This window comes from Crassostrea angulata, chromosome 5 (genome assembly GCF_025612915.1).
Source record: "Crassostrea angulata isolate pt1a10 chromosome 5, ASM2561291v2, whole genome shotgun sequence".
Classification (NCBI taxonomy): domain Eukaryota; kingdom Metazoa; phylum Mollusca; class Bivalvia; order Ostreida; family Ostreidae; genus Magallana; species Magallana angulata.
In genome coordinates, this window is record NC_069115.1 from 315,367 (window position 1) to 337,840 (window position 22,474).

Below are 22,474 nucleotides of genomic sequence, written 5' to 3' on the forward strand. Positions count from 1 at the left end.
TAAGTACTACCATAGTAGAGCTGTGTCATCCAATAACAATATCAATGTGATTTAATTTTCTGCTGTGCAGCAAAGTCACCTTTGAGAGAACCATCAGATACACAATCCCATATTACAGTCAATTATTGCTTGATTTTATACATGCCATACTCTATACTGAATAACCATGAAATTAATTAAATCTTAGCCAACTTTGGCACCTTAAATATCTCAGAGAATTGCTTGATATTTTGGTTACCATCAGCTTCCTTGAACTTAATTCTCTTTTTTAATTAAATCTAATAGTAATACCGTCATTAAATACAAATACCTACCCTATCTTATTCCTAGTCATAGCCATAAATTCCATAACTCCATGTTAAATAAACAAATACTGACACAGTTATTCCTATACCTCCAAAACTTCCAAGCAATATTCATGCAATAACGAGTCCTATTTCACACAACAGTAAAAATCAACTAAGAATACACACAAGAAATGCCAATACACATCACCGAGTGATCACAGCGCAATAAAAACATCAGCTAGTGTGTGTCCGATTCCTTGTTCCTCAATCATAAGCATTCATCACCTGTACTTGACAATACATGAAATGACCGGCCCTCTACAGTCCACTCACGGACAGATTCACTGACAGTACACTCCCCTCAGGCTATGCACGCTAATGACAAAACTCTCTGCAAGCATTCTCACGTAACAAGTATACTTAACAAATTTGTTTCATTATTGGTCACTTGTAAAATGGCCACTTACAATCTTATTGGTCAGCTCTGAAATCTGTACAGTGTATCACAATAGTAAACTGAGTTTATAAAGACCTGGAAAAACTCAACATTATAAGATTAGAGTTAAGAAGTTAATTTTATGCATCAACTTGGAGAGGAATTCCAAAATGCAATTTCTGATAAGACCCCAGTAAAGAAAATTTTCCAGGATGTATGTGTGTAGTTTTACTAGCTATATGACATAATATAATATAAAGTAACATCCAGACATTTTAAATATGATTGAGTTCTTTTTCTCTGACACTGAACCCCTATATACCACCCTGTCAAATATCTTACATTTCACATCGAAAATCAATTCAAATTTGCAAAATCAGGGAGGAAAAACATACATACATTGCCTACCTTCAAAATGATTTAAATCTGTCCACAATATTTCCACATCAAACTATGGTAATCAGTTTTTATTCTACACATATGTGTGCGTGGGCTCTGAATCAAACACCCAGCAGGGGACATGGAGTTTCTGAGCAGTCGCCCAAGTGAAATATCTACTGCCTATGTAAGATATCTGCCACTTATCTCGTACCAAAATCTCTTTACACTGCAAACTTTAGACTGCCTCCCCCATCACCCCCCAGCCCCCAGCCTTCTTACCATTCTACTGGTGAACTCCGGGGCCACAGAAAGACTCCATCTTAGTGACATTCAAGTCCTCCATAACCTCCACAGTACCCACACATGGAGCTTTCGACCTCGATTCACACAAATGTAAAATTGCAGCTCAATCACACTTGGAGAAATCGACAAACACTGAAAGCACTTAGTTCCATTCCAAAGAATATTAAAGAGACCAGGAATCACATAACTTAAGAATCGCCCGGTATAATTATAGATCTGCTAACGAATCGTACCATTATTACAGCACAGTCAATAACTGAAGATCAATCATTTTCCACCCTCCTTTAGGAGCTAGGTGCTTAAAGAGTGAGGCTCTTATTAAATGATGACAGAGCAGTGAAAGCATGAAGTCTCACAATGGTCTAACAATGGTCTTACAAAGATCTTATATAAGGGTCTTACAAAGGCTGTGAGCAGTGTGAGATCAGAGGATTCCAATAGATCTGACTGACTGTACAAGAACCCTCCACATCAAAACCCAATAAGTCCCCTCCCCCTTTTTGCTCCATTCATAGATTTCTGTCTGAGAGCTTCATTCACCTTGACTTGCTCTTTAAATACTCTTCAATCACACAGTCTGGGTATAATGTAAATTTCCCTGTGTGATATATAAAGCTACCTGTACTCTTGGGAAAACAAGGACAGGTATAAATAGACAGGATCACTGCACCCTGGATTCTTGGGAGAAACAGATATTTAATGCGTAGATTTTCTGTAATATCCTTCGTTCTTCAGAGAAACTGCTAAATATCACTGAATACTAGGTTTTTAGAATCATTGATGCTTCGGAGAAACATGCAGATATCACAGTATAGGTTTTCTCAATTCTAAGGCAAGGGCAGGTGTATGCCTCTGTGAGTAATTCAATCTCTCTCTCTGGTCTTACTCTCTGTCTATCATTTACCTGATTATTGGGCAGGGCCACGGTCTCGGAGAGAGAGCCTGGGTCTGACACGATGGACAGATTCTCGGGACTGTCCATGTATAGATCAGCGACCACCTCGTCAATGTCTGTAGCCTTGTACACCGTGCTGTAAAAAGACAGAACCTAATATAAGAAGTACATCGTAAGTGTTCACTGTAAGTACATGTATAGGAATGTGGACCCATATCTCCCTCCTATCCAACACACCCCTCTCCCACATACATCAATGTTTGTAGCATTGTATACCATGATGTGGAAATACATGGTTACAAAATTCAAACTGTTAGATGTTCATGAAACTTTAATCCACCAACTTCCTCCCCCTCCCTCCCTTTGATTCAATGTCTGTGGCCTTGTCCACCTGGCTCCAAAAGGATCGATTAACGACAGAATTACCAATTACCCTGGGGGGTGGGGTGGGTTATAAGCTTATCAGCCTGACTTAGTATTGGGACTGTGGTAATACTTGGTGGTAGGGTAATACACAGTCCCACTCTTCCATTAACCTCTCTCTATCAGTCTGACTTAGGAACTGGACTGTGGTAATACTTGGGTGGGGGGGGGGAGACTTACTGAGTATCTGGACTGTGGTTGTGGACAGTTTTCCTGTGGTACCGGAATGTCCCGTCCCCTCGCGGGGAGAGCATCCCTCCCTGGTGCTTCCCCCTCCCGTAGATGTTTGGGACAGTCAGGGGTTTCCTCGCGGCTACCAGAGCATGGAATGAGGTCACGGTGAACACCCCAAGGCGACCCAGGGTCGACTTGGTCGTCTTGGAAGCACTACCCAGCAGCACCTAAAAAAGGACGCGTAAACTGAAATACAGACTGCAACAGACAAAAGAGAGGGATATCATCAGCAAAGAATCCAATCCTGTTTTTTCTGTGGATGACAACTGACAGTAAAAAACGGATCAAACAGTACATCTGTGTGTCTTTGTGATAAAATAAGAATCGCTTAGCTGTTGAAATCAAATTTATAAGCATAGAATCAGAAAAATAAAGCACCATTGCTCAATGGCTAAGTAACTGATGAACTGTAATGAATGTGTAGTTAACTTCAGTCTGTTTATGAAAATATTGTTTATAATGGTATCAACAAATTGTCTGACCAATGGGAAGTCCCCTTTTGAATTAAATCTTTTAATCCAATGAATACTTAATGATTCAAATCTACAGCCTACCAGTTATGTAATCTATATATATATATTTCCCTTTAGGTCAATTATAAAATATTGACATTTTATATAAATTCATTGTTAAAATTTTTCTTGTAAATGATAACTTCTTCTGATAAGAAATGGTCTGATTGATTAACGATGAATGGAAACATCAAGAAAGTTCAGGTCAAATTATCTTTGGGTGATCAGAGTAAGGGTCCACTTTAATCACAGGTGATTATCTCAGGTAATCATCACTAATTACAGGTACGCATTGTAAATAAAGCTCATAAATAACAGATCTGCCACGAGCCGTGTGTCTCTATCGTTGTCACTATCGTGGCCTGCAGCTAGAACTCTGCAGTGATAGTATACACATCTCTAAAGAACGGACTTAAACGACACATCTACGGGCATTAAGTACACACAACAAAGGGCTTTCTGCATCTAGTTGTTATTTCCTGCTTAAGTTTAATTCTGGACTTGAAATGACCAATAAGTGGGCAGTATGATACAATTTAATGGTTGTAATTGGAGATTAGGTCTAACATGTATAAGTTATTTACAATTTAGTGGTCATAATTGGAGACTAGGTATAACATGTATAAGTTATTTCAATATTGATCCCATTACTTCCTTGTTTGACAAACTGGAGAAACCACAAGAGTTACTTCCCTCTACCAGGCTCTGTACATGAATATGTATTTAAATGTATTAATATGTAGAGTTTTATAGAATAAACATTCACAAAAGACTGCTATGTTGACTCTATATCTCTAGTCAGAGAACATTCAAACAGATATTCCACCAAACTTCTCAGTAATTCTCTGCAGAGAGCTAATTAGATAAAGTAGTCAGCATATGATATCAAAGGACACTGCACTGATTCACTGAGTGCCATCCATATCTGTTTGCTGGTAATTCAACAGAAAGCTGAAGTTCATATTCAGCAATTCTTAAAAGGAGCTGCTAAATTACAGTCAGGGTAAGATCTAAAATTTTCAAACTTTGCCATGATTTCTCTAAATCTATTGATATTACATTGCTACACTGGTAACCAATGACTTTTGACCTAGCTAACCCTATCCCTTCGTTGGTTTCAACTCCTTCTCTAAAACTCTAATGATCTGCTTGCATGCTACAATGACACCCTTTGACCTTTGACCTACCTTGGGGTTGGGGAGCTCTGTTCCTTGCAGTGAGGCGCTGTAGCAGCGGAACCGGTACTGTTCTATAAATAACTTCTCCAGATTCTCCTCCCATTGGGCGATCTGTCGGATGATTGCCGTCCGACTTCGAGGATCGGTGACCACTGTCAGCTGAAGCTCTGCCATCTTCCTCATCTTCAGGTCCTGTAACAGAAATAATTAAGGAGGCTCAAGGGCTGTGGCTATTATATAGTATTTTTTCTATCTCTTGACAATGAAGAGTTTAGTTTTCAACTATATGTGATGTGGAATTATATCCATTACTTATCGTATTGTTCTATTTTTTTTTTAGACAAAAAAAAAGTTTGATAAATTAAAATTTAGATGACGTGGAAAAAATCTCTATTGTAAGAAATGCAAGCAGATTTTACAGTACTAATGTGTTTATTTTTCAATAAATAAGGAAGTGTGTGAAAACTTGGCAACAATCTTCCTTAAGAACAACTCCTACAGATTTTTGCTAGCCCTGAATAAAACTTCAGATCTGCATCATGAAATAAATGGAGTTACTGAAATAAATGGAGTAACTCTCTAATTTCTTCCTTCGTTAACTTACAACATCAATATTTGTCTCCAGTTTGTGAAGTTCTTTCTTCATCAGTCGAAGCGTGTTGTCCTTCCCATGTTGCCGAGCGAACGATGAAGCGCAGGCTGAATGGACGGCACAGATCCAACTCTCCTGTTCCATTGGTGATGTCGCCTACCACAGAAAAAAACAAAACATCAATCACTCAGTGATAATCATATTAATGTAGATTCCTTATTTTACGCAAGTACTTAATTCCGCGATTCAACGATTAACCATCAAATCGTGAGAACATAAAATCATGAATGCCGAAATTTTATCTTAGTTTCATGTAGTTAACATGTGTCCCAAAATTAAAAGCGTGATTTTAGAATTCGCGAGACAGAATTAATTTCTTGCGTTTAATTAGGATTTACATTATCACCAAATGAAGCAAGATTTTAAACCTGTCATTTACAGCGTCTATAAAATCTGTTCTATGAAACTCATCGTTTAGTGTTCATTGAAAAGTTATAAATATCCAAAAACAGATCTGCAATAAAAGCTAACACTGGTGATGAAATATTATTATGCTGAATTCTCTGGGTTTTTTATCTTCTTCAGTTGCAATAAAACTTTCAAATTGGTGGGTTCTTTTGCCTTTTGTCCCTCACCTCAAATAGATAGGCATCGCCAAACGCAGTGCTGACCGAGAAGATGTTGTCTCGCTTTGGATGCTCAGGAACTGCCTGGGCAATAGCACCCTCTATCACTACAAAACAAGTCTCGGTACAGTTACTCTATGATTGTACAAACAGAACAGAAAGTTTGTCAATGTGACAAGGTTTTATATTAGTTCCAATATCTTCTAGTTATATACTTCAATACCCAGGTAATACCTATACATGTATTTTCTACCTTGCATGAACTCAGAACAACAGTAGAGCTGTGGACTAAATGTCTACTGGAAAACATCATGCTACGGTACTGGGCGGTATATCCTGGGTATATTATGGTATATATATATGGTACCTATGTTACCTAGAAGAAGTAGCCCACTTAAGGTCTGATATCTATGGTGTGAAATGGTACCTAGTATTTGGTATTTACGGTATGTACAGTAACCAGTACACACCAGGGAATCCTTTATTGTGTAGCATTTCTTTATTTACCAAGTATATGTCGTGGTATGCTGTCCTCGGTTACCGCCGTTTCCTCGCTGCAGTCATAGAACAACAGCACCGTCCCCTTCAGACACACCCAGTAACGCTTCCACTTCCTGCGCGGAGCCAGCTCCAACTTCCTCTTCCTGTGAACCAGCCAATTCTTGACCACCAGCCATCTGCAAAATATCACGTACATTCACAAATCAGGAAAGAGTTAGTGATTGTTCATGTACATCTAATCGACATTATTCCTGAACACTGCAGAAACATAAACTTCACGTAAACACACAATACAGTTCAATGCGGCTTACCCTGCCTTTCTGATGGCCCCACTCTGTCGGTGACAAACTCGGGCTTCAGCCTCGGTCATCGTGTGGATAGAATCGTCACTCTCCGCCCCATCATCCTCCCACAGCTGTATAAAATTACAATTACTAAAATCCTGTCTCTAAATTTTCATTTCAACCACACAATTTGTTAGAAATTAATCCTATTAATCCCTTCTTTAACCTAAATGTTCCTGAAACTTATTATGGTACAGAAATATGCTGATTTATAGCTCAGCTATATTCACCCTACTCGCAATCAGAAATTTGGCTAGATTATTTTTCCCTGGTAACTCTTTTCCCAGAGTTATCACGGTTACTTTTATAGAATTTTCATTTGTATTCTGCTGTATACAGTTGATACACCCTCCCCTGAAGAAATTCGCCCTGGTTACTATGGTTACCTCTGTGGGGTTGTACTGCCGCAGTTCAGAGGTGTCACCAAGCTGATTGATCAGGTCGCTATGACGACCACTGCTACTGCTGCCACGACTACTGGCTCCAGACGACCCAGCCCCTGTAGTCGAGGGATTGACCTCTAGCCCTGGAAATCAACCAATCAAAGGGCAAGGCTAATTAAGTGGTCATTTTTATAAGAATTGTTTTGTTTTTAACAGAATGAGTTACTATAAAATGTACTGATAATTTCATAGGAAACTTTTATATGACTTAATGTCTAAGAACTTTTTGAGCGACAGATTTTGTTAAAAGGAAAATAAATTGATATTTTAATGGGAAAACAGTTTTATGTATAATTATAAAACTGCTTCATTACTTTTCAATTAAATCATGAAAATGGTATTTTCCCACAGAATGAAGTGATAAGTGTGTTTGAAATTATCTTTGGATTGTACATGTGGTTTTCCCTATTTTCATATAAACATTTGTTAAAATTAATCCAACATGAAATTTTAAGCCTATATGCTCTTAGATTTTATATTTTAATATATCAACACTCATAAGGTTTTCCTCATCTGCTACGATCTCACAGAAAATATAGAAACAGATGAATGGGACAGTGTTATGGCAAATATCTACATTAAAGAGCCGACAAATCTTTGATGACTTCACCCAATGAGCCACTCTTTGTCTCCGCACAATGTACAAACGTTAGCATTATATCTTGTCCGTCATCATAATAATTACATACAGCATTCGCCCACCGTACACCCAAACTCTGGTTTGTCAAGATCGTGCAGCGGAAACCAGAAGTTTTCTACCAAATCTCGTTTTAGAGATTTCATTTGCCTTAACATGAGAGAGGCATTAAACAGAAACAAATAGTTATATCAACACTCTGAACATAAAATGAACTAATAAATATAGAATGCATGAGAGCGTCAGAGTACCAATGATCACCTAACATGATGATTCTCCCACAAAACTAACTCTAACCTGAGTGGATAAATGATAAGAATTTCCTGAGCATAATGTCGGCCTGTTGTCCTTGAGTTACATACAAGTTACATTTGGTGTACTCAGCACTGGTACTAACAGACCAGGAAATGAATTGTTGGTGGGATGGAAGTTATTGAGTTTCAATAGCGACAAATGGAAAGGAAACTCAGGAAATTGGCACAGGCACACAGGGACAATGGGAAACACATGATTCTGATACATACTTAATTCCTACACTGTGCACAGAGTCCATCAAAATAAAAGTTCAGGAATGAGAACATAAAATCCTGTTACCATGGAAACAGTATGTTGACCTTGATGACATCATTGGCCATATATCTACCATTGGCAAATATCACTATTGCATTTGAATAATATAAAAAATCACTTTTTGAATTTCCAAATAATTTTTGAAAATTTCAAGAAATCTAATTGGTCTCCAATCTCTAATTACGCATTCATATTTTTTATCAAGAATGAATCTTGAACACTCGAATGTCTCCATTAGTATCAACATACAAAGAGGGGGATACTTAGCACATGGCAGAGCTGTATTCAGTCGGTCTTGTAAATAACCAATTAATGCAGCATCAAACAGCCATCCATTAGCACACATTATTGAAGAAACATCTACCTTATCTCTATCATAATCTCTCAATCTTTGCATCCTCAGATAATCCAAATAAACCCCTCTAAACAGCAGTCTCCCAGCTGCTATATGTTATCTCTCTCCTCTCTCTATCTGTCTCTCTCTCCTCTCTCTCTCTCTCCTCTCTCTCTCTCTCTCTCTCCTCCCCCCTCTCTCTCTCTCTCTCTCTCTCTCTCTCTCTCTCTCATATCGCCCCGGTTTACCCTGTTACAGGATTATAAATACCCTATTTCATATGACTGTGTCCTTTTTTAAATTTAAAACTGAAAAGTAATTGAATAAAACATAAATCATGGAGAATGGCTCTCTCTCTCTCTCTCTCTCTCTCTCTCTCTCTCTCTCTCTCTCTCTCTCTCTCTCTCTCTCTCTCTCACATGCAAAGTTTTATGCCTTCTGTCTGCATTTCAATGCCAATATTATGAACATGCTCCCTTCTAGCAACAGAAATATTAAACCTTCAGATTTCTGCAGGAACCCCTGACAGGAACCCCTGAATCATCCAATACATTTTTACTGGAGCTGTCATTTGCTTTCTCGGATATAAATCCAGGAGAAATTAAAGCCTTATAATATTCCCTTTTCATATCTAGCTTTTATGATTCATGTAGAGACTGGATATTGACACCTGCAATATCTTGCATTTAGAGTGGGATATCTGAATTGATATGCACCAAAAGCCCATAACCCCATTGTCAAGAATTGTCAAGAATTCACATTCTCCGTCTTTCCCACGTATCACAGCTTATTATTATAACCTTCAAAATGTCTGAAGAATAACATTGATATTATGAGTTGATCGAGTATCCATTTATATGAACTCACTAACCAAAAGGTTTGATTTATAAAACTAAATCTGGAATACCGGTAGCATGGATTAGTTAGGGAATGGCCTCTGTTGCATTAGTTTTTGTTTAAGTAACTAGCTGTTCCAGTTGTTTTCCTTACATCATTGAACCAAACACTTTACAAAAAGAATTACCGGTACGCTGAATAAAATCAATAATAAAGATTAATTTAAAATTGGGATTCCTTGATTTTAACAACCACAAACTTGGGGTGTCCCTAGTTGTGATTTGCTATTATGAGTATATGTATTAATTAGGTTTTGTTTTTTTTTTTTGGGGGGGGGAACAATGTTGGACAAAATGGACTAAATGTATGGCCCTGTAAATGTATAATGTAGCTGCATGTACATGAGTTTGGGGATCGAGTATAGTGGGAGATGGGGGAGTGTGTAGGGGGAGTAAGCTAGGGAGAGAGTGGATGGGTGGTGCTTTGAAGATTTTAAGGGTACCCAACATACATATTGGGAGATGGGCCCTGGGAGTGTGTAGGGGGTGGGTTGTTGGTGGGCCCTGGGAGTGTGTAGGGGGTGGGTGGGTTGTGCTTTGGTCAGATTTAGGGGTACATACCTGTCTCTGAGCCGTCAGTCTCCCCGTCCTCAAACCTAGCCTGCTGAATGTCACTGATCAACTTTCTCAGAAAATCGGCATCCATTGCACAAAGAATATTTAGTACCTAGTATAAATTCATATCCAACACTGGATGAGCTCACTATGTTTATATTTCAAACTCTTAAATGCCTCTTAATGATTCTCTATTAAATATATCCAGTCTGGCAGAGTTTTACCCAATGACCTCCTTCTCACTGCATTTTCTATAATTCCATTACACTTCTAGCTGACCCACTACGACCTATAAATCCGTCCATATTTAGAATCATTCAATGCAGGTTTAAAAAACTGATTGACAGATCTACAAACATTTCTCAATCACTATAAAGGCCCGCATTCTGCTGACATGAATTTCCCATTTATTACACAGGAGTTGCAATCCTTAGAAGACTAGCAGTTATCCTTACGATACAAGAGGTGGACACATTTGTCTGTCTTCTCCTCCTGCATTAGGTGTATATATATCCTGCACACAGATATAACTTGACTATTCTTCAATAACAAACCTAGTCCTCTGAGGTATATAATCCTTTTAAAGCCTTACACAGGTCACTGAAACTGATCCCCGGGCCTGTGATGATTCAATTTGTATCCAGTTTTCGTGGTGTCCAATTCGAATTGTCTTTGTTGATCTTGTCATTGAGAATCTAAGAACACCAAAAAGTACACAGATTGGGCTGTCAATATTCCCCTCGTCTCCCAAACAATAATATCATCAAATTAAGAGATAAAATGGAGCAGCCATCACATTGAACATTTCCAATCTCCCTCTAAGGACACATTACTGTCCAATTCCTTGAGGACTGGTCCCCCTTCAATCTCGCTTCAATCTCACACTTTGTCACACTGTCCAGCTCGAACCTCTGATTATAAACACAGCAACACTTTCCCTGGCGTCTGATGAGGCGTCTAATTTGATTCTGGCAGGCCACGTCTATTGGTGAGCCTCTGACCCCGGTCATCTGTCACTCAGTGGTCACTGCTGCTGGCTCTCCTCTCTCTCTCTCTTAATTCTCTCTTCTCTCTCTCCTTCTGTCACTCTCTGAGGTGATTCTAACAGCCTCTGAACAAAACAAAACCACTGTGCCAACAAATTCTCTTTCACTGCTGCTGGTTCTCTTTCTATCTGTCACTCTCTGTCTCTCTATTTCTCTTTCTTTCTCTTTGAAGTGATTCTAAAAGCCACTGAACAACGACTCCCTGTTCACAAGCACTGGGTGCCAGCACAAGCTCTTTTACTTTCCCTCTGTGTCACCAAGGATTGCCAAGAATCCTCAGTTACCGTGTGTTACAAGTCACAAAACAAATCACAGTGTCAAAGAATCCCTCATCATCAAAACAGACTTAATGACAGCCAGAGAATTCAGTAATCATCTCCAATGCAACAAGAACTTCCAAAGCTGCTGAAACTTCTGTCCAAAGTTAGAATCACTAAGCATCACTCCGCTCTTCCAATCGTTTGATTCTGTGCTCCCAGAACTGGAGATTTTTATCGGGATTTGGAGATATTCAAGGTCATATGCAAGGTCACGCCAGATTAATCAGGGCATCATTTATAGGCAGGAAGCTAAGTCATAAGATGGGAGATAAAACACAAATTATAGCTTCTGAACAAACTTCTGGATCCCCCACTGGGAGGAAATACACCTCTCTTAAGTAGATAAAATTTATTTATAAAATCCACACAAAATTTATTTTAAAAAATTTGGCCCCCCTCTAGAACGGATTCACAGATCACAGGGACCAGAGATAAAGAATTCCCCACACGGGGGAGATTGAGCACAAAAAATCCTGGATTTCTTGCTGGACTAACAAAAAAAAAGCATCTAAAATCCAGGAGGCAAAGCTGTAAAAATGTCCATACCCCTGCTGTGGAGATGCTTCTGATAAAAAAAATGTTAAAAATAAAGAACTCCAGGTTGTATAAAAAAAACCTTTAGACACCAATTTCCTCTGATATAAAATCGGCACAGAGTATTATTATATCCTCCCCAACAAAAAAGGGTTTGTTCCTCTCATTATATGGGTCAGGATTTCTTCTGAATCTAAATGTTGATAAATTCACAAAAGTTTGTATTGAAAAACTCGGGATCCACCCATCTGATGTTGCCAGCGAGCTGGAAGGAGCTGATTTTGTTTCCAAGTTTCTGTCCGATATTACGAGTCAGTTACCGATCAGCTTACTTACAACTCAGGTCAACATGGGAAATTATTTCACAAACTCTCGATCACAGACATTTACCCCAGCAAAACACAGCATGCACAAATAAAAACATCTACAAGTAATCTCTCTCTCTGATAACTGCAGCTGTGGGTGAAAGTATAATAATCCATTACAATTTATCCACAACAACGAACACAATGGGAGAGTTGCAATTTTGGTCCACGCCTTTAAAATTAAGTCGTAAAAATCTGAAAGAATAAAATCCCCGGTCACTTTCCTTGTCGGCCTAAAAGCAAGCAGATCCAAGCACTCTAATGTTGGGTGTTTACTTAACGGTAAACCTCTCACTAAAGTCTCTGACAACTCCTTCAAGCTTCACTTTTCCTGACTGTGGAGGGGTATTAACACCTGATAATCCATCATCATGGTCCCTCACACTGTGTCCTTTAAATCACCTGGGTAAGTAACAAATGACTCGACTCAAGTTAATCCATCAGCCACTTTTCACCACCCAATGGACAAGCAGGAATATATATACGTATACAAGAGGACAGTGGCTGAGAAATCGCAGCACACCTAGGGCCTCAGCTTACAGGTGACAATATATTACAGTTATATCTCTGCCAGGTGTGCCACGGTAAGAAGCAGCTACCTGCCCTTTTCTAAAGGTTTACCCTTAAACTCAAGAATCAATGAGCCCCAGTGCTGCAGTGTCCTTGATTAGCAGTGCCTGGGTGGTTTTTTTTTTAAGTTTTGGGTTCCCAGACTGCACCGTTGTAATTGCCCATCATAAATGAGTCAAGGTGAGACAGGTAAGATAAATCAACAGGTGACACAGGTACAAACTGACCACTGGCCGGTGAACACCCTCCCTGATACACATAAACAATACTCCCACACCAACAACTAGAGTTATCCCAAGGAACTGAACTTTCCCCTCCTGATCTCCATCAAACTTTGACAGTTATATCCAGAGACGGCCTGTGTACCCTGTATTATTACACAGCAGTAGTGTTAGCACCAACAACTAAACCACTTGGTTCCCACAAATTAGCAGTCATTAAGTTAATCACTTAATTACACCAACACCTTGGTATAACACACAATGCAGGTAGCTTACTAGTTATTGACCCATGAAACACTCTGATCATTCAGTAACTCCAAAACATAGTGTAGGTATTACAGACAATCAAGGGGCAAAATAATGCAGCAAGTTCACCAGTTTACTCCAATATTAAACCATAACAAACAAAACATTTATAATAACTAGTTTATACAATCAAAGAGTTGATTTACCCTCAAGTAGCTTGTACATCAACTGAAACAGCTGATCAAAAGTATCACAGACAATCAAGTGGCAAAATAAGTGCTGCCCAGTATTTATGACTTTTACCAATCATTGCATCATAACCCCAAAACTCTGGCCCTCATAACAGTGACAATTTACAATCAAAGAGTTGATTTACTCTCAAGTAGTATTTGTACATTATTGAGACAGCTGATCAAAAGCCCCCTGGGACAATGGGTTTCTTTTTTACCCTTTCTTTAAGATTCTGACCCCTACCTGAGACAGGTGACATGCAGTAATCACAGGTGTGTTGTTTACCTGCAGGTAATGCATGTTGATCATTCCTGGCTAATGAGGTCGTAAAGGTCAGGCATAAATCAACGGGGACGGGGGTAATTAGCCGTCATCATTGGCCGACATCAAAAACACATCTTATAAATGTGTCACCAATGTGTCACAGAATTCATTAACGTCGGAAGGAAGAGAGGGGGTAGGGTGAAGGGTGCCAGGGGTTGTGGGGGTGGGTAGGAGATGGGGGGAGGGGTCAAAAGTAAAAAAAAAAGAGTTTAGAGAGAGGGAATCTTGAAGTTGTCTGGGATAAGGACTGGCAGGGAGCTTGTGTTAATAAATCCCAAGCATTTTGTGCAGCGGAGGGGAGTGGGGGAAAATGTGGATTAAAAGTAAAGGGAGGGGTATTGAGGTCCAAGAGTGATGGGGGTGGGGGAGCAGAGAGTGTGGACAGGAGTAAAGATAAGTTGGTGACCTTCTGTACATGTACATGAACCATTTTGTTTCTGTGAATAGATGTACATGTACCACTTCAAAATATCTAAACATTCAAAAAAGCAGTTAAAATCTCTACTTGCTTGATGTGAAGTACATATTTCAGAGATTTAAAGATCTACAACTCGTGAGAGCTTAATTCTCTATATGCAGCTAATACCCTATGTGTGTTGAGTCGTCTGAGTCAGGAATAACTTTCACCTACTTTAAAGTACTGGCGTACAAGCACAGTTGAAATTTGCTGATCCTCAATGAATGACACCACTGTTACATTCTATACAAGTATACGAACCATTTCTTGCATATCTTAGAGATATAAAGATGTATAACTCTGGACAGCTTCTCAAAGTAGCAATATAAATGCTCAATGTAAGTGGAATTTAAAATCCTTGTCATCTGAGTAAGCCTAAATTTAAAGCACTGCATCATGTCTGCACTTTGAAATTTTTCTGATCATCAATGGATGTCACTATAGTATCTGCTGGTGTGAAATGAACTTCTCAACCTTTACATAAGCCCCACCCCCTCCATCTCTAACCCCCCCCCCCCCTACATCATTATCACCCATGCATCCCCTCCACAACCCCCTCCTCCCAAACATCATTATCATCATACTGACCCTGTTCTGAACTGGTGGAAGATCTTCGTAGAATCATGCCAATGATATCCATGGCAACAGAAAGGTCACAGTTATGAATTTATATGTTGCTTTCTATTGAAATCTTCAGCATACAATTTAAGTCATTCAATGGTAGAAGGTCACAAAATTGTTCATTCATTCTCCAATTTATAATTATATGATCTCAGATTATGCAATGTTGACCACAAATTACAATCTCAGACAAATTGTTTGAATCCATAAGTTCTGATAGATGATGCTTCGATTAAGACTTTGTCTGACTGTGTTTACACAAAGTTAACAGATCTCTTCAGATGCATTTATCCTTTGTAATTGTTGATGATAGTCCGATGACATCACAGATAAACGACATCACAGTTTAATTAAATCCCAGTAATCACTTCAGATAGATATCTAATTGTCCAATCAAGCTTAGCAGCTGATGACATTACCACACAGCAGAATAATTAGTGGTTTCTTCACAAAGCCTCACTCTGATTACTGTAGAGCTGATGAGATGATGGTCCAATAAATTGATCATCGTGTCAACAATTCACACAATATTTCAGGCATTATCATAGAATTTGGAATCCATCATGGACAAATTTTAAATGCACAAAAAAATCTATAGAAAGACTTCAATATTTTAACTTCATATTACAATCTTGATTGGGAGGCATAATTAATTCCTCCCTTGTCGTGTCTAACTGTCCTTGAGTTATTGAAAAAACCGTCCCGAGTCTAAAGCACAATTAACTGGTAATCAACTGCACACTAAAATCAATGAACACCGTTATTGCATGCGACTCAAAAATTTCCAAAGCTGAAAGTCACTAATACATGAAACGTCTTATGCAGCATACAGAGAGGTCCTTGCTCGGAGGTTTTTTGTCGTTCCCGCTCGGAGGTTTTTTGCCGTTCTCACACCTTGCACTGATAGTTCATCACCATTATCCAAGAATAGGCACTATGTAGACACTACGCGGGACATTCATTCCTCATTACAAGAAACAGCAGTAACAAGATCTACCTGTCATAAACGGCCGATTAGAGCCCTAACACTGACCAATCGTAAACCTGTCTGTCTCCTGTCACCGTCCACTGGCTTGTTCCCCACACGGCAGGGTGAGAGAATCCTGGGGGTCAGGGAGAGATGTCGTGGTGACCGGTTCTATGCTCTGTCGTAGTCGGTTCCAATCAATACCAAAAAAGTCGGCGGCTTTATGTGAACTACGGGCATCCACAAATAGGATTGGATCACACGCCGGATTCTTTGTCAGCTTGAGGGAATTACTCCATTAAAGAATCTAATAAAGGTTCTACGTGTGGCTGATTCGCTGTCATTCAGAATGAATCCACAAATTTCCTCTGTAACTCCACAGATGTTAGGGTATCTGTTGGCTGTATAGGGACCAGTCTCTTTCAACCGTCTTTGTCTTTGGACTAGTCACTATACACACAACACAATTTTACAATTTCCAGAAGAGCAAAATCTTCTGCAATATGACACAAAGCTCTGTCAGCTCAAACACTCCAACATACATGACATCACACGATAGAGAGCCCTTGTGATGGAACTAATATAACACTGCCAGAACATGCACCGATTTTCCCAGACCCTAAGAATTCCTCAAACATCAATAGACTCCCTGGGACAAAATGCCCCCTGTACTGTTGTTTGTTGATTTAGTGGCCTAAGTCAGTAATTCTGGAGTTAAATGTCCACTCACCGATTCCCCTGGACTGGTCAAGTCTAAGAGACCGACCCCTGACAATCAGCTCAGAATGTCCAGAGTAAACAAACAAACAGTGAATGTCCACACACATTACATCAGGTGTGAACATTGTTCACCTGAGTGGCTGCCCCCAACAGGTGAAAGGCAGGTAATCTTATCTACACAGCAGGTGTCAGAGGGGGTACCAACACTACGATACTGGTCAGGGGGGTGAGAGGGCTGGGGAGGGGGGAGGGATCATTGGATTAAGTTCAGCAGGGTGCAAGGGGATATTGTTCATTAAGAGGGAAGTGATACTATTGAGTAAGGAGTGTGGTTTGGATGAGGCATGGATCCTAAGACATAGTTTAGGGTGGAGAAGGAAGGGGCGTAGGAGGGGTAGAGTAATGGAGACAGAGAATACAGAGAGAGAATGAGAGACAATTTTAATGGGCACACTTATACAATTCCAAATCAAAATGTTACTGATAACAATCTAAAAGTGATAGATCCATAGTTTTCCCCCTTTAGATTGCATGATGTAAAAAATCTTTTGGAGTATGGTATTATTAAACAAATGACTGTCTGACTTAACAAGAAATGTATATGATATATCTATCAGAAGACAGACACTGTGTTTGGAATATCCCACCATTTAAAACAATGCATTAATTGAAAACTCCAAAGATTTCTCAAGAAGGGAGTTACCGGTATTGCATTCACACAGTTTCTCTCTTTACAATGTTAGATGATATAGATAAATAATACTGGTAAATCTAACTCGCTTAACAGACTGTCAAACCTTGATCAGAAGGCAATGATTGGTCAGTTGTAACATGAGTTTTAATAGGACAACTTACTGTTTCCTGACCAGACACTCCCAGCATTCTCCACGGACATTCCGCCTATCCCGCTGTCCGGATAGCTCTCCGCTCCGTAACTGTCCCGCACACACTTGTCTCGTAACCTCAGCTCCTCCTCGATCAGGAGCCGAGTCTGTCGAGACTTCGAATTATTGTTGTTGTTAAAGTAAGAACTCGTCCGACTTTGATCCCCTTTTTTCGAGGTTTGATTTTCATTTTTCTGTTTCTTCACTCTATCATGTGTATTTAGGCTCTTTGCTCGAGCCAGTCCGGATTTTTTAGATTTGGGCGACGCATTGGGATCGTCATGGAAACCGTGATCCATGGTGTTTGGGTCTTCGGGTGACACAGGTAGCGACTGTAACATACGCTTTAACACGTCACTGTCAAACTCCACCTGACAGTCAGGGGTAAGCGGGGTCATGGGGGTCAAAGGTTCTGGAGGTGAAGGCCATTCTGGGGACTCCGAGGAGGATGCAGATAACCTTGACCTGGAGACAGTTAGAGCACCGTTAACCCCTGTAGCGCTCACAGACACTCTGTAGACCGGCCCTGATGTTCCGTAATTCTCTCCTTCACTCAAATGTTCCCCCTGAAAATTTTCAGTCTCCTGTTCTCTTTTTTCACACAGAGAAGATTGGTGACCCTCTGCTCCAGGGGTCAAAGGTGATGATCTGACCTCTTCACCTGTATGACCTTGTGTGAACTCAGAGGAAGCACCAGGGTGACTAGGATCAGGTCGCGTTGGTTTTGGTGCCACAACCCTCGTAGAGGTGTCAATGTATGAAACCTGATGACCTTGATCCTCTTTGAAGGTCACAGAAGAATTGTCTCCAATAAAAGCGGTCTCTATGTGGACAGGCCGGGTGGACTTTTTTGAGATCTCCCCTCTGTCACTGCTCCGAGCAGAGTTTCCTGGGCGGAAATCTTCCCTCTCCTGAGTCTGGTAAAACTTGTGGGTGAAATGAATGGCCGATGCTGGTCGCGCTTCACTTAACAGATTGTGGTCCACGAAGGAGACCGCTGCTGGCATAGACTTCCTGTGTGATGCATCATGGGAGTTGTTTGTTTTTCGTAGAACCACAGCACCTATTCAATAGATGAAATGTGAATTTTCAGTTTTTAGTGAAACTTTTTGTTGATCACATCTTGCGTTAACAAGGGAATTGATAACGGCAATATGCATTAAGTGCTGAACTAAATTTAGTTGATTGAAATATTAATGATATTTACAGACAACTTGATCATTATTTCCCTGGAGCTGCACAGATGCAGTAAAATTCCATGCTTCATACAATATCTATGATGAAGAGCTAGCCAGCAAATGTCTAGTTCTTTATGAAATATGTAACATGCTGTGATGGATCCAATGTATGGGTCCTCCTCAATAAGAAGCATGTGACAGCAGACACCTCTTAAGGGAGCCTGGTTACCACTACTGAAGCTTCCATTTTAAAAGCTGTCTCTACTTGATGTTGAGTTCAAACAATGGAAGGTACACTTATGGTTTTAACAGATAAATATCTATTGCTGTACATTTAGCCTGACAAGATCTATCTGCTTTTATTCACTGAGTTTGAGTTTTTAATAATTTTTGGGCCTTAGCATCCCTAGACAAACTCAGTGGGGGATGATGACCCACTGAATCATCTTCCTTACCCACAAGGTTTTCCATGGAAAAAATATAACCCAACCCTCTTTTTTAGTTTTCAAGAGATTTTTCAAATTTTTTAAATTCAAAATTCAATTTTTTAAAGAATAAGGTTTCCTGTCTGTACCTGTCACATTATCATAAACGGAGGAAGCCGATGGTGGTTTGAGGATTCCTATTGGCTTAAACGTCTGAAGCTCCGGGGCAGGTTCAGTGAGACCCCGGGGGATGGTGGCCGCTCGCTCCTTCTTGTCCGTCAGAGAGTCATGTGACTGACCATGTGATGGGTCATGTGACAGCTGGTGGGGAGCGGACGTTGACCTGTGGCTGTGTTGGGTGGTCCCTGCCTCCTGTTGATGTCTTGGGTGGTGGTGGGGGTGATGATGGGTGGTGCTGGCTCTGAGGTCAGGCTGACTGCTGGGGTAGTGATAGTGTGTAGGGGAGTTAGGGGAGGAGATAGACTGGTCCTTCCCCCTCAACTTCTGTAAAGTAAACAGAGAGTTAGCAATTATACTGAACTGTGGAATCATTAGAATTTATAACAGCTAGATTTATGTGGATAGTATCAGAATCTCTTAATAAAAGTATATTGACATCTTTTAGCAAATTATGGTTTGTTTTTTTAAACTCACATGTACATATGTATGTGAAAAATTTGCTTCAACAAATCATATGATTCTATTCTACAAAAAAGTGTTATTTATATGCATCATCAATTAATAAACACAAATTATCATATTAATATATTGAGATATTGAGATATCTCACCTTGGGTGGACTCAATCTCAGAGAGCTGGCTGAGTTAGCTTTCCGAGAGAATTTCTGGGTGGGGTTCTGTGAATAAACAAGAATATAAAATCTCACAATCAAAGCCTATAAACGTATGATTCATTAACATATAGGGAAGTTCAAACACCAAACGCCGACACTTTATGACCATTCAGTGTCTAACACTAACTCCTAATGTTACAATTACACAAGTACACCTAACAGTCATCTATATCTAGCTCTAGATTCTAAATCACATGGTGTATATGAATACAATGGTGTATATAAATACAACTTATTTCTTTTTTAGGGTTGTATATTTTTGTTTCTTTTAATTATTTTAGTTAGAGTTTTATTTTGGAAATAAACAGATGTTAAAAATACTGTACAAAACATTGTTCAAAATGATAATCAAAATATAGTGGTAAGTCATATTGTATGAATATAAAATTTTCAGACTTTAATATCACAAAAACAGTGTCTTTCTTTTTTTCTTTCTTTCTTTATTTCCCCTTCCATTTCCTATCTTTCTGGTTCTCTCTCTCTCTCTCTCTCTCTCTCTCTCTCTCTCTCTGAATGTTTTCTCTGTCATTCTCTGTTCTGTTCTCTGTCTGTAATAGTCTTGGACTAATTCTTTATCTCATTATCAGTCTGTCTTAATTCTATTTCTTTGTGTGTGTTTTCTGTCTCTTTCATTCTCTCTCTCTCTCTTTCTCTCTGTGTCTGTCTGTCTGTCTGTCTGTCTGTCTCTCTCTCCACTTACAGTACAACAGTCCCTGAACCGCTGGGCATCGGTAGGGGTAGTGAAATTCAGTCCCCACTCACAGCGATCAGTCGTGTCTCTCCAGTGGACGAAGCTCTCAGTGGCGGGGCAGATAATGGTCCCTAAAACACATACCAAGAAACCACTTACAATACAGCAATAGCTGTAACACTCGTCAGTACAAATACCTTAAAAACCCTGACCAACACAGACCTCTCAATGTTATACCCTCTAGCAGGTGTGTACTGTCAGGCTCTGAATTGCATTTAAACTGATTTTTTCAAATTTAAACTGCATAGCAAATTTCAGAATTTAGATTTAGGGTTTTCCATTTCAACAAACAAAATGTTCTAAGGTTTAATAGAGGGAAACGATTTCTGTAGGAAAACAATGGTGGTATATAAAGTTTCCTTGACTTAAAACTATTTCTAATTTAGAAAATCAAACAAACGTAAGCTGCTTAATACATCATGATAATTTACAAACTTAGAATTCCAGTATCATGTATGCTGGCATTTTTAGATGTATGTGTGGATTGGTTTTGTTTTACTGAAATCTCATTAATTAAATCAAAGTAAAATGCTATGAGGACTGTACAAATATATACATACCCAAGCCAACCACAGAAACAGAAAAGAAAGTCAGAATGTTACACTCAATATCCTGGGTAATGTTTCAACTTTTCTTTTTAACACATCAGTTTATAACAAAGATGATAATACTTCAACACATTTACAAAGAGTTATATTACTAAAGATTTAGACGATAAAGCAAGCACTTAAGATTTAAACTAAACAAGGAAAGAATTCGAGAAACTAAAAATATTTTGTTTACCTATTGACTTTCTCGTAAAAAGAAGAAGCCTTCAGGTAATAAACAAAGACTTAATGGAATATTAAAAATAAATCAAAAAATATCATCCAAATCACTCACTTCAATGCTTATCAAGGAACATCCAATTATAATTAAAATCCACAACAAGTTAATTTAACCCTGCGTTAACGAACTAGCATGTCGATTTGGGCCTTTGTTGACACAATGACTGTAAAAAATTTCAGCAATGTTTTTGTTGTTTTTTCGTCACCATTTATGGATTTGATAAAAGCCCATTAATCCGCTATCACCTCCAGACAATGGGTGCTGATCGAATTCACAAAACCCAATCACTCACAAAGAGCCCCGAACAGAAGCCGATCTCACCCATCGCGGTCTGGACATTTAAATTTTTAAATTTTAAAATTGTGACTCGAATGACTTGAATGAGATAAAAATGTCTCAGGAATTCCCAGTGATCCGGAAGTTTTGACGTCCCACCTGTGATCTTTATTTTTTTCACCTGCTTCAGGTGAGTGGGTCTAAAAGTGAGAGATTTGTCTTGAGGGGGGAGAGTGATACATTGTTTTGCCAATCTCCTACATGGACCATTTAACATCCTCTGTTTAACACAGAACTGCACAATCCCTCTATTTTAATTGACAGGTAACTTGGAGGTATAACCACAGGTAACACACAGGTAATATACAGGTAACACAGTCAGTTTCCTCAGAGCTCGTCCAGATGATTGAACCTAGGTCACCTTTTTCTTTGATGAGTGATACAGACAATCGGCCCGATATTTTCCTGCTTCTCTTCATAACTGATATATTCAAAAGCCAAAACTACATA

General features: G+C 39.2%; 1 protein-coding gene across 9 annotated transcripts in view; it reads right to left on the reverse strand.

Annotated features, from left to right (window-relative positions):
* LOC128183065 (protein still life, isoform SIF type 1-like) overlaps window positions 1-22,474 on the reverse strand; it is a 49,517-nt gene that overhangs the window by 14,437 nt on the left and 12,606 nt on the right. For 8 of the 9 annotated variants that reach the window (XR_008243527.1, XM_052851897.1, XM_052851890.1 and 5 more), the window contains 12 exons: window positions 20,810-20,931; window positions 20,047-20,112; window positions 19,406-19,760; window positions 17,625-18,716; window positions 7,099-7,238; window positions 6,680-6,783; window positions 6,375-6,544; window positions 5,877-5,974; window positions 5,254-5,397; window positions 4,659-4,841; window positions 2,906-3,126; window positions 2,312-2,438 (listed from right to left, as the gene is read on the reverse strand). Coding sequence is in view for 8 of the 9 variants with exons in the window: in XM_052851897.1 (XP_052707857.1) it covers window positions 2,312-2,438; window positions 2,906-3,126; window positions 4,659-4,841; window positions 5,254-5,397; window positions 5,877-5,974; window positions 6,375-6,544; window positions 6,680-6,783; window positions 7,099-7,238; window positions 17,625-18,716; window positions 19,406-19,760; window positions 20,047-20,112; window positions 20,810-20,931 (2,822 nt within the window). In the remaining variant the exon portion in view is untranslated. Of the gene's footprint in view, window positions 1-2,311; window positions 2,439-2,905; window positions 3,127-4,658; window positions 4,842-5,253; window positions 5,398-5,876; window positions 5,975-6,374; window positions 6,545-6,679; window positions 6,784-7,098; window positions 7,239-17,624; window positions 18,717-18,860; window positions 19,004-19,405; window positions 19,761-20,046; window positions 20,113-20,809; window positions 20,932-22,474 lie in introns of those variants that run through there. The other variant, XM_052851898.1, reaches the window with a different exon arrangement.